This window comes from Abramis brama (genome assembly GCF_963993115.1).
Source record: "Abramis brama genome assembly, chromosome: 19".
Taxonomy (NCBI): Eukaryota; Metazoa; Chordata; class Actinopteri; order Cypriniformes; family Leuciscidae; genus Abramis; species Abramis brama.
This window is the reverse complement of record NC_139981.1, coordinates 24,170,016-24,183,432: the sequence shown is the minus strand read 5'-3', so window position 1 is coordinate 24,183,432 and position 13,417 is coordinate 24,170,016. Positions and strand designations below refer to the sequence as shown.

At 39.3% G+C, this 13,417-nt stretch overlaps 1 protein-coding gene across 2 annotated transcripts in view; it reads left to right on the top strand.

Moving 5' to 3' along the window:
* The window catches only part of rmdn2 (regulator of microtubule dynamics 2), a 45,508-nt gene extending 38,480 nt beyond the window's left edge, over positions 1-7,028 (top strand). For both annotated transcript variants that reach the window (XM_084093836.1, XM_084093835.1), the window contains exons 10-12: positions 3,861-3,914; positions 5,543-5,623; positions 5,722-7,028. In XM_084093836.1, the coding sequence (XP_083949962.1) occupies positions 3,861-3,914; positions 5,543-5,623; positions 5,722-5,769 (183 nt within the window). In that variant the 3' untranslated portion in view covers positions 5,770-7,028. The remainder of the gene's footprint in view (positions 1-3,860; positions 3,915-5,542; positions 5,624-5,721) is intronic.
* The last annotated feature ends 6,389 nt before the right edge of the window (positions 7,029-13,417 follow it).

The following is a 13,417-nucleotide window of genomic DNA, read 5'->3' as shown; positions in this document are numbered from 1 at the left end:
ATTTATTGATCTTAAAGAGCGCGATGGATTATAGGGTGATAGAAGATCCGCTAAATAGACTGGAGCTAAGCCGTTTAGGGCTTTATAAGTCAGTAGCAATACCTTGTAATTAATACGGAACTTTATAGGTAGCCAATGTAGTGATGATAAAATCGGTGTTATATGATCATATTTTCTTGATCTAGTAAGAACTCTAGCGGCTGCATTTTGGACTAACTGTAGCTTGTTTATTGAGGATGCAGGACAACCGGCTAATAAAGCATTACAGTAATCTAGTCTCGAGGTCATGAATGCATGAACTAACTTTTCAGCATCAGAAACTGATAGCATATTACGTAGCTTAGCAATGTTTCTAAGGTGGAAAAAGGCTGTTTTTGTAACATACGAAATATGATTTTCAAAAGACAGGTTACAATCGAGTATAACACCCAGGTCTTTTACTGTAGAGGATAAAGTAACAGGACATCCTACGATGTCAAAGTTGTATTGTGAGAGGTTCTGTGGGCGGTTTTTTGAACCGATAAGTATTACCTCTGTCTTGTCTGGATTTAATAATAGAAAATTACGCGTCATCCAATCTTTTATATCTTTAACACACTCTGTCAATTTGGATAATTTAGCGTTTTCATCCGGCCGTGATGAAATATATATTTGAGTGTCATCAGCATAACAATGGAAACTAATTCCATGTTTCCTTATAATATTTCCAAGTGGCAGCATATATATTGAGAATAACAGAGGGCCCAACACAGATCCCTGCGGCACTCCATAGTTTACTGGAATTATGATCGATTTTTCTCCATTTAAATAGACAAAATGGTAGCGGTCTGATAAGTATGATCTAAACCAGCTTAATGCTTGTCCTTGAACACCAGTATAATTTTGTAGTCGATCTAAGAGTATTGTATGATCTATAGTATCGAACGCAGCACTTAGATCAAGTAAAACTAGTATTGAGATGCAGCCTTGGTCAGAAGCTAAGAGTAAATCATTTGTGATTTTAATGAGCGCAGTTTCAGTGCTATGATGCGGTCTGAATCCAGACTGAAACTTTTCATAGATATCATTTTCTTGCAAGAAAGAGCCCAGTTGAGTGGACACAACTTTTTCTAGTATTTTAGACATAAAAGGTAGATTTGAAATGGGTCTATAATTTGCTAGATTATGCGGGTCTAATTGTGGTTTCTTAATGAGAGGTTTTATCACTGCCAGTTTAAATGTTCTAGGAACATGACCTAAAGATAAAGATGAGTTAATAATATTGAGGAGAGGCTCTTCCACTACAGGTAACACTTCCTTCAGTAGTTTAGTTGGTATAGGATCTAATAAACATGTTGTTGTTTTAGATGAAGTGATAAGTTTATTTAACTCTTTTTGTTCTATAGTTGTAAAGCACTGTAATTGTTCTTGCGGGGGGAAAATTGAGGCTGAATTATAAGGTGCGATTGAGGATTGAACGTTTACAATTGTGGTTCTGATGTTTTCTATTTTCTCAGTGAAGAAGTTCATGAAATCATTACTACTAAACTGTAACGGGATATTTTGTTCGGGTGACGTCTGTTTATTTGTTAGTCTAGCCACGGTGTTAAATAAAAACCTAGGATTGTTTTGGTTGTTTTCTATTAGTTTGCGGAGATGCTCAGCCCTGGCCGCTTTTAGGGCCTTTTTATAACGTGACATACTGTCTTTCCACGCGATTCTAAAGACCTCTAAATTAGTTTGTGTCCATTTACGCTCTAAATTACGGGTTTCTCTCTTTAGAACATGCGTAGTATTATTGTACCATGGTGCTTTAATTTTCTCTGTGACCTTTTTTAATCTAACGGGTGCAACAACATCCAATGTTCTAGAGAGAATGGTGCTCATAGTGCTAGTTAGTTCTTCTAGTTCATCTGTTTGTTTGGGTTCAGGCAGCAGCTGAGACAGATTAGATAAGCAACTCGAGAAATTATCTATGGTGGATGGAAGGATTGTTCTGCCTGGTCGAAAACGCGGCGCCGCATGACATATTACAGCAGTACGTAATATGCAAGTTACCAAGTAATGGTCAGTGACATCATCACTTTGTGGAATGATATCTATATCGGTTGGATCGGTTCCATATGATATAATTAAATCGAGTGTGTGATTAAGACGATGAGTTGGTTCGGTGACGTTTTGTTTGACCCCAAAGGAATTTAATAAATCTATAAACGCAGCCCCTAACGCATCATTTGGATTATCTACGTGTATGTTAAAATCTCCAACAATTAATGCTTTATCTACATTGACCAATAGATCTGAGAGAAAATCTGCAAACTCTTTTAGGAAATCAGCGTAAGGCCCAGGCGGTCTATATACGGTAGCCAAGGCTAGAGATAATATGGATTTTTTTCTAACATCTAAGAGCGTAACATTTAGTACAAGTATTTCAAACGAAATAAACTTATAACCCGTTTTCTGAGTAACATTGAGAATATCTCTATAGACCGCTGCAACACCGCCGCCACGACCAATCAGACGGGGTTCGTGCTTATAGGAGTATCCTGATGGAGTAGACTCATTTAGACCGAAATAATCATTAGGTTTAAGCCAAGTTTCAGTAAGGCAAAGTACATTGAAGCTATTATCTGTGACTATTTCATTTACAATAACTGCCTTAGGTGTGAGTGATCTAATGTTTAGAAGACCTAGCTTTAGAAATTGTTTTTGGTTACTAATAGCAACATTTTCTGGTTTAATAACAATTAGATTTTTTCTAGATCCTGCAGTAGATTTATTATTTGATCTCACTAAACGAGGAATAGACACAGTTTCTATGCAATGTTCTACACTATTTATATCAGTTAATTTGGTGCAGCAGAGACTATGATTTGAACTTTTGGTTACTAGTCAAAAGGTATTTAACATTTTGGAGATGTTATCTGACAGAAGATCCGATCCGAATCTGCTTGGGTGTAAGCCATCAGCACGGTAAAGCCTAGGACGCTCCCAAAACAGATTCCAATTATTTACAAAGAGCAGTTTCTGCTCATTGCACCATGACATTAGGTCATTGTCAACATGACAATGACCCGAAGCACACAGCCAGGATAACCAAGGAGTGGCTCTGTAAGAAGCATATCAAGGTTCTGGTGTGGCCTAGCCAGTCTCCAGACCTAAACCCAATTGAGAATCTTTGGAGGGAGCTCAAACTCCGTGTTTCTCAGCGACAGCCCAGAAACCTGACTGATCTAGAGAAGATCTGTGTGGAGGAGTGGGCCAAAATCCCTCCTGCAGTGTGTGCAAACCTGGTGAAAAACTACAGGAAACGTTTGACCTCTGTAATTGCAAACAAAGGCTACTGTACCAAATATTAACATTGATTTTCTCAGGTGTTCAAATACTTATTTGCAGCTGTATCATACAAATAAATAGTTAAAAAATCATACATTATTATAATAATGATCATGAACAACTAAAACGTAATCTAAAATCATGAAAAACTGTTTCTCAAAAGGTGTATGAACCCTGGAGTTTACTTTTGTAGAAAACATAAGCTCATATATGTGGCTAGTGCAGTGTTTATATTTTTTTTGATTGTGTAAGTCTCTTACATTTTGACAGTGTTATTTATTGCTCTGATTATAGAGTATTGGTTTACACTTAACAGCCTTCCATTGTAATTGTTTAATATCTCATTTAACATGCAAAATGTTGGAGAATTCGCCCTAGACGTTTGCCTGGCAGCATTGCAAGCCTTCTTTAAAGAGATTGTGTTGTTCATGATCACATTTAAGTAACTCCACCTGAAATGCAAAAAAAAAAAAAAAAAGAAAAGAAAGAAAAAAAAAAGGAGTGAAAAAAAGTTTGCTTACTTTGTCCTGTGTTTGATTCTACAGGCAGAGGAGATCAATCCCAAGTACTCGAAATTCAACTATGTGTTTTTAGCCAAGGTAATGACTCTCTTGTTTGAGGTTTTGACTATTTATGATCAATATTAAGTTAATGACATTAGGTATTTTGTTGGCTCTGTTCCAAACCTAGTGAGCTGTCTTGCTGTTTACCACATATATAGATAACGACTTCAGATTTTTTAAAGCCGACATTTATGTGATGAAATTCGAGTCGACGTTGACTAGTCGCTGATGACGTCAGTGATGAACAAATTAAGCCTGAACCTCGAGCTGAGACTGAACGCGGGTTGTGCACAGCTATGGCATATGACACAGCGCTCCTACATAACAGCTTATTTTTATCAGTTCTTTTGTCTTTGGGTGATATTTCTGCTCATGCTAAATCAGATATAGATAAAGTAGCACAGTAAAGATTACATTTATATGAATGCATTAGTGTGAGAGTGAGCGATTGCGTTTTACTTGCACCTGGCAGCGTACTCTCTACTAATAGTGAAGCTGTGGGTTTTAGTCACTAAGAAATATATGCTAGAACTTTCCGTTTCTAAGCTATTTAATTGTTAAATCACAGAACAGAGTTTACAATACATTTCTGCGCTACTGAATGATTCTGTGCGCTCAATCTTAACGTGATATGCGCGCTACTGTCTGTGTGTTGTGTGCGTAATGCAGCAGCAGTTTCGAACGCAATTAACTTACCTGTACAATAAGCTGTGTAACTTACTTGTGTACATTCACATGATAAATTTTGAGCATCCAGTTCATTTACACAGCAATGGCATTTTGGGGTTTCAAAGTGCATAGATAAGAGACCGTTATAATCTCCATGTAAACTACAAAAATTGAATTTGTGAAAACGGTGACGTCATGCGCATGCATATTACATGTTCAGTCGTGTAGTTACATTATAGGCGTGTAGTTTTTCTCTACAAAGTGACATCGCCAACTACTGGTATGGCAGCATAATAGAGCGTTTTTAGTCGTTTTCGCAGATCCGTGTGAACGGAGATGGTTTTGAGAGCATTTTCGTCTGTACTTTCAGTTTTTAGAACATCATTGTCGTGTAAACGCACCCTAAGACGAGAACAGACCAAGAACAACTCAAAGAACTTTCTATTCATAAACGATCACAGTTTCCACAAAAATATTAACTAGCACAACTTTTCAACTGATAATAATAAGAAATGTTTCTTAAGCACCAAATCAGCATATTAGAATGATTTCTGAAGGATCATGTGACACTGAAGACTATAGTAATGATGAGGAAAATTCACCTTTGCCATCACATGAATACGTAAAAAATAGAAATTGAAAACAGTCATTAAATGGTTATAATTTACATTAGTGTTGTTTTTACTGTATTTTTGATAAGTTCTGCAATGGTGAGCATAAGATTTTTTTTCCAAAACATTTAAAAATAATACTGGCTCCAAACTTTTGAACATTATAGTAGATAATTGACATCTCTCCAATATCTTCCTCCATCTTAGATGATTTTTTTTTTTTTTTTTTTGAAACAACTTTTACATAGGCAACACACACATGCCGTCTACATAGGCAGCTCACTAGGTTTTTTAACTGAGCCAGTAAACCCTTAAAATAAAATGATGAACATTGAAATGATTGACTGTAACTGCGCCTACTGTATATCACTTTTCTCCTGTCAGTGTTACAAAGACTTGGGTCAGAGGAGTCGTGCCCGACAGATGTGTGACGCTGCCTCTGCGATGAGCATTGTGACTAAAGAGGTGTTTTTCTTATTCGGATTAATCAGATTTATAGTTTGAGTCTCTTGTCATTGTAATTCTGTGTCAGTAACTGAATTATTTTTGCACTTTCTCAAAAGGACGAGGAGGCACAGAAGGAATTGGACTCTCTTGTTGCATCACTTTAATATACGTCTCCAACAGAAGGGAAAAAGGCTCTCTGTCTTTGTGTTCCATCTCTTTAGACTCGACTGTGACTGGACTGTAGCTGTTTACCCACAAACCAACATCTGAACTATTAATGCTGGCCAGGACACGTGATTTATTGTGCATCCATTAAAATGCACAATATACTGTATTTGTTTTACAGGACAATTTCTTTTATTTTTTTCATTTTTTTCCCCCCAGGAACATTTTAGACATTAACACTAACACTAATAGTTGCAATACACAACATGGCTGTCATCTATTGACAACGCCATGACTATCAGTGGCTACCGTTAGAATGAATTTCACATTAATGATATCTTCAAAACCCACAAAATCTTTTAGATTTTCTAAAAAGGATTTAAAAAAATTTAATTACAGAGATTATTTGGGTGAAGTGACACCCAGCAGCTTGCAACATATTCTGACCAAAAACCACGGGAAATATCTTTTTGACCGGAATTAAAAGCATCAAATTACTTTTGTTTTAATGTGCCTTTTAGGGGCATGTTTTTGTGTGTACTTTGTAATCAGGATCTAAAATTATTAATGTACCTACAGATTATTTCATAAAACAGCATGGCTATAAAGTTATATTTGTGGAATCTAGTTTACCTCCTAATAGGTGTCTGATACAAACCTTTGAATGTCTTTCGAAGAACTTCAATAATTAGTTTGTCCGAAAAGCCGCTGAAATTAGACTGTGCTTGAAAGCTGAAATTATGTCATATACTGTATATATTATACTTTTTATAGCATGTATCTCCCTCCTGTCTTTTACGGGTGTGTTTTTTATTTTTTTTAGGGATACCCAAACAGCTCAATCTGGATTAAATCACTTATCTGAGTTCTCTTTGTGGAATCTGTATTGTTGTTTGTTTTTCAGTATGATATATAAGCAGATAACTTGGATGACTTGTGTACATTTTAATTCATATACATTTTTTTTGACCAAAGATAATTGCTAAACCTCTACATTTAAGAAATTATGGGGACCATGTAAAGTGGAAGATAAGTTTTCCTCTTATGTAATTGCTAATATTGTTTTAATTTCATTTTTAGTGTTTATACGATCCAGCATTAAGAATGCAATAATTGTTTGTATGTTTACATGATTGCACTTGCTTTATACATTTTAGATTGTTGGTGATCTGTACAGAACATTGATACTGTAACCATGCATATGAAGATATTCACTTCATTGCTGCTGCTCATTACAATATACAATAAGGTGAATTCAGACTGTGTTGTACGTTGGTCATATTTTTTTATGTTTTACTGTATGTTATTGGTGTGGCATGAATTGGTCATTTCAGCAGCATTAGCGACAGAAAACATAATTGCTGTCTACTTGAGCCTAACTTAGAAATTAACCAGTGATGAGAGATTTTTTATTGTTTTCATTAATATTTTGAATCAGTTTTTTTGTTTTACATTTTCCGTTTTCATTAGAATTTTAAAGTGCCATTATTTTGCTTTTTTGAATATTAGCTTTCATGCAGTGTGTAATATAGCTGTTTGTGAATGTAAAAAAGTTTTAAAGATCAAAGTGCACAACAAAATTATTGTCTCCTAAATGAAAGAATTGATTCTGAACTTGCCGAAATGAGTCGTCAGCAATTCCAGTCTCACTTCCTGTTGCATAGGTATGTAACAACAAATTTGCATAATGCCGCCCGTGAACAATGTCTTCTTTTTTTCCCCCGCCCTCAAACACTGTAGTTGTATTCTGAGGCCTGGAAGAGTGTTATTCATGTTTTCAGCTCAGCAAATCCACTTTGATATGGTAATAGGCGTTTCGTTTCTGATGTGCGCTGTAAGCGACAGACCAATCACAACAGACCGGGCCTTCTGACCAATCAGAGCAAAGTAGTCTCTCGGAAAGGAAGGATTTAGAGAAACTGAATCTTTGAACAAACCGTTTTCAGGCTTTCAGTGTATATTATGAGAAAAGTGTTTTTGACCTTGGATGCATGTAAACCTGATGTAAGAGACTTCCAAAACAAAATTAGAAACCTTAAAAATAGCAAAATAGGGGCACTTTAAAGTTCTAGTAATTTTTGTTGTTTTTGTCATTTTTATTCGTTTTCTTTTTTTAAATATGTATGTATTTGTTTTATTTATTTTTATTTTAGTTTTAGGTTTAGTTGTTTTAGTACATCAAGTTAAACTATGTTCAAATGAGAAATGTTGCATTTGTCAACTAGATGAAATACCTTTGTGCTGATATTACATGTAATATTATTCTTTTACTGCCCTAAAAGTGCCTGGACATCATAAAATGTAAAGCACAGAGACACCAAACTTGATATGATGATGCACAAATTTCACCCACTACTCAGGCAAGTGTAATGACATTTACATTTTTGCTTGGGAACCACATGGGCTAGAACCAAATCGAATGTCTAGAATCAAGTTGAATTGGACTATTGATCATGTGCTCTTCAATTTCCATCTACAAAAAAGTTCAGACATTTTCAAATTTCTTTGTTCAAAACTTCTGATGACAACTTTTTTTCTGTTTCACGTTGTGCTCAATGTGCTTTGACCTTAATAATTGCCATTATTTTGATTTGTACAATTCTGTTTAGTGGAACAGAAGTTACACTTCACTTTCAACTTCATAAATGTAGGTCAGGTAGTTTTCAGTCAGTATCATGCCTGTACACTCTTGTCCAGAGAGCAGCCAGCCATAGGCGATGCCAGGAAGACATGATGAAAAGGGCTGATTTTCAGGTGTCACGGGTGATATTACAGGGCACTCATACTGACTCACCCATCAGTTGTAAACAGAAATAACCTTTTCAGGTTAATACCTTGTCTGGACACCTGAACCAAGCACTGGGTTAATAATGTCTTCAGCAGCAAACAGCTTCTGATTAGAGACTCTTGTAGTGACATGTTTTATGTGAATTGACATCATGTAATGAAAGGTAACATTACTAATGTAACCCCCGTTCCCTGAAGGAGGGAGCGGAGATGTTATGTCAGTGACTGACCAATTGGGATCTCGTCTGAGAGCCCAATCACCTTCGAGTGGTAACAAAACAAGCCAACGGACATTGGCGAGTGAGATTTGCATCACAAACCACTCCCCATGATACAGGGATATAAGGAAGCGTGCTACACTCACTGATTAAGTTTTCGCTGAGGAGCCGAGACAGTGTCCTGGCCGCTCAGCTGTGGTTACAGTGATTGTGGCGACAGGACGTAACATCTCCATTCTCCTCTTCAGGGAATGAGGGTTACATTAGAAACCTAGATTAGTAACCTCACGTTACGTCAGTGACTGACGAATTAGGATCCCTAAGAAACACAATCGATGTGCCTTCCCAACGCCCCGTGTAAGATGCCTAATCTCTCTGCACTTACTGGGGCGGAAAAATGGACAGGGTGGAATGTTGATCACTGCTGTTCCTTCTTACACTAGACTAATTGGATAACATTATTACCAATGGAAAGGAATGCTACAGATAAATACTACATCCTACCTGTATGGAGGTAACGTGGAGTTACACATATGGACTGGCCATTAGAGAAGTGCTACATATGGAAGGTCTCTGTGGTAGATTCTGCCTTGTCAGGGATGAAGTCAGTACAATTATAGAGACGGCAGAGTGGACCTTGCCAAGGGAGAGACACTGGCTGTGTGCTAGTGCATACGTGCAGAGGGTCACCAAAGTCAGGGAATAAAACAACTGTCAGTGGCACATGTCTGGAGAGGCAAACAGGTCTACCTTTGCGGCTCCAAAGAATCTCCAAATCAGCTGGAACACCTGGGGGTGGAGTCTCCACTCTCCCGGTAGCGTGAGCTGTTGTGAGAGCGTGTCGGCTGCATGATTGAGCTCGCCCGAAATGTGAATGGCATCCTATGCGATGGTACTGGACATCCGTTGGGGGACGGCTCGACGATCCTCCGCCTCCTGGAGGACGTCGATGGCTCCTCCGGTCGAGGGCAGCCGGCAGTGAGTCCCCCGTTCACTGCTCCGCCCCCATCATGGCGGACGGCAGTAGGCTCCGGCCCACAGCGAACGGGAGCGACGACTCCGCTCCCTCTCGGACGGCAGCCACACCTCCTCGACCCAGAAGCACGGCAGCAAGCTCTCCATCCTACCTGCTGTTCAATCGCTCCAGCACCACCGCCTCAGGCAGCCATCGGATTCACCGCTCCTTTGCTGCCTTACCTCCTCAGCACTGCGATTCCCCTCAGCAGCGAGGGCTCTTCGATAGCGTGTCCCTCCTTCCTACCGGGTTTCGGCACCACTGTAGCAAAGTTTGTTGTTGTAATGGGGAGGAGGAGGTGGGAACCGGTGAACATTTAAAGACTTTTAATAACAAAATAAAACAAATACAAAACAAAATTAAAGATGGCAGCCCCTCACGGACGACTGCTGCCACATATAAATAAAACAGCCCAGGCCTGGTCTTCTCTCGTCCTTCACTGTCGCCGTTCCTCCTTTTATGCTTCCGCTCCTCCGTGAGAGACACGAGAACGGTGCGTCGTCCAGGTGTCGCTCATCATCAATCACGCCACCAGCCTCGTGCCGTTCTCTCACGGCCCTCAGCCTCGTCCTGCACACCACACTTCTGACTCCAGAGGAGATGATGGCAGGCGAGTTGTGACATGGGTCGAGAATGTAGACCACCTTGACAGTTGATGTACGCAACACTCAACGTGTTGTCTGTTCGGACCAGTACTGCTAGCAGTTCAAGGCAATTGATATGCCACTGCAGTCAAGGTCCTGTCCAGGAGCCAGAGGATGCATGCCCGTTGCATACAGCACCTCAGCCTGGACATACCTACCCCGAAGTGACAAATAAAATAAAATTCCATATCAAAATTTATATGGAAAGACCAGTACTTTGTTTAGGCTTGGTTTGTAGGGAATTCCAAACCTGCGCACATATATTCAAACGCACATAACTATAGAACCAATTCTTAATGCACATGTGAACACCATCAGCGTTTCTCACAGGTTCGCGTTTAAAGTCTGTGTAGAGAGAATGGTGTCGTCTTAGCGGCCCCTAATTTAATAACAAATGATCGTTGCGACGGAAGCGAATCAATCAAAACTAACTTTAGCTGAAAAATAACTTTATTAAAGAACCGCTATAAAGCCAAAACAATCTCTGTTACCATAAATTATATGTTTATCTCTGTAAAGCTGCTTTGAAACAATCTACATTGTTAAAAGCGCTATATAAATGAGGATGACTTGACTTGACTTGATTTGACTTGTTCTAGGGGTACTCCTGGCCATAGAAAAGCAATGTCTGACCTCGGGTTGAAAGGTCGGCGACAGGCCAGTGTGATTGCCACCCAATGTGTGTTTCGTTTCCATGCCCATCTCGGGACTCGGCCGTGTAACCAGTGCTGAATCGGTCTCATATGAAGCAATCCGAGTGGCATGACCATGGATGCCATATGCCCCAGAAGCCTCTGAAATACTTTCAGTGGAACCGCCGTCCTGCCCTTGAAATAAATTCAAGCAGTTGAGCACTGCCTGAGCGAACTCTCTCATGAGATGCGCCGTCAAGTTGAACAAGTCTAACTACATACCGAGAAAAGAGATCCTCAGCACGGGGACAGTTTTCTCTTTTTCCAGTTGACCCGAAGCCCAAGATGGCTGAGGTGCCTGAGCACCACGTCCCTGTGTTCGCACAACTGTTCTCGCGAGTGGGACAGGATGAGCCAGTCGTTGAGATAGTTGAGAATGCGAACACCCACTTCCCTTAGCGGGGCAAAGGCAGCCTTTGCAACCTTCGTGAAAACGCAGGGCAACAGGGACAGTCCGAAAGGGAGGAACTTGTACTGATATGCCTGCCCCTCAGACGCAAAGCATATGAATGGTCTGTGTCGAGGGAAAATCGAGACATGAAAGTACGCATCCTACAGCGTCCCAGAGTGGGGACTGAGTGTGCGGTGCAACACTAAGCTGGCTCCATGGCGCAGCTTCGTGGGTACCCCCGGCCTGCGATGGGAGTATGTGGCAAGCAGGACAAGGCAGAGGGCCGTGGAAACAAGCTAGGCAGGGCAGCGCGATTGTTAATGAGCGTCACCTGCATTCCCCGCTCCAGGCCTTGAGTCTCATTGAAGGAGATCCAGATGAATAAAAGGAGGAGTGATGACGGTGCAAGAGGAGAGATGACCAGGCCTGGGACTTTACCTGATGTTTTGTTTATGTGTTTACTTGGTTTTGTGTTTGTTTATTTTATGATTAACGTGTTTAAAAGTTCACTGGTTCACACCTCCTTCCCTGAACAACTAACCTCGTTACAGTCAGTCATTGACGTAATGTCGTACGTGACTGATTGATAGGGAACTGAGGCAGTCTTCATTTATTGATGCTTTTGATTATTAGCCATTTTATTGTTTCTTACTTTTTGGGTGGGTTGATGATATTTTTGAAAGAAGGCTAATTAAATAAGGAGATGATTGTGGACTACATTAACCAGCCAATGAAATCCTTTGTCATTCGTTCAAGTGAGTGAGAGGCATTGTTTGTCGCCACATCACAGATGAAGAGGGCAAAGTCTTCATACAGGATCATTTAACTTCATTGTGATTTCTCTGTACATTTTACCACTTCCGTGTGTGGAAGTATCATATAACAGGACAACTGTTCATCCTCAGGAACTGAAAACCATCTCATAGTCGGTTCTCTCACATACAGCACATAAATAATACCTGAAGGCCATTACCTGGATTCCTGGAGGTCTCTTCTTGATCTGAAGACTTTAAGAACTGGCAGCAGAGCAAGCAATGAGACTGTCAAAAAGTCTTTAATTTCTGAGCTTTATGCAAATTGGAGAACCATGTGTTCTACCGTAAGCATTTCAAAATTGAACTGTAGCTGATGCAGTACTTTTTACGAATCAGTGCATCCATTACATTGCTATACTTGCTGTATTTCAAATGCAGTTTGGATGCTTTCATTATAGTTAAATTTTGTTTGGGTTAACAAAATGCATTCAATTTACATCATATTTTAAAACTTATGTATTTTAAAAATTGCCATTCAGAATTCAAGTATCACATTAACCTGAAAACTTTTTTGTTAATTTAATATATATAGAAAATACCATAATACTAAAAGCAAAACAAGAAAACAGAAAATATCAAAAACTAATTTGAAATATCAAAAACAACTATGATATAGTATATGATAAATATAAGTCGTTGGCGGTGTAGTAGTATAGTAGTTTCCTTGGCGAAAGCACTTCTGCCACAGTTCTACTGTTGATCCTACAACAGTGAAGTGTGCTTTCTTTTCTTTACCAGGGATGGGATCTTGGATAGGAGCAGGCGGCTGTTGGTGTATCAGTAATCAGCTGGCTTTATCTGGACTTGTCACGCAATCAAACCGCTAATCAGAGCAGGATGTGCTGGGAAAGCAAGATAAAGCACTTCATAGGGAAGGGTATATCCTACTCACTTTCCTTCTATTTTAAATTCCCAATTGAGTGGCTGCATACAGATATGAAGTGTGTATTAAAGTTAGAATGGTTATTTTTTACTGGTCACTATTTTCCTAGGGTAGTAGGGAGCCACTTGTTTTTATACAACATTAAATCAGCCAGTTTTGTTTTACAGACTCAACATTTTTTGACTATCATACAAGACTGAGT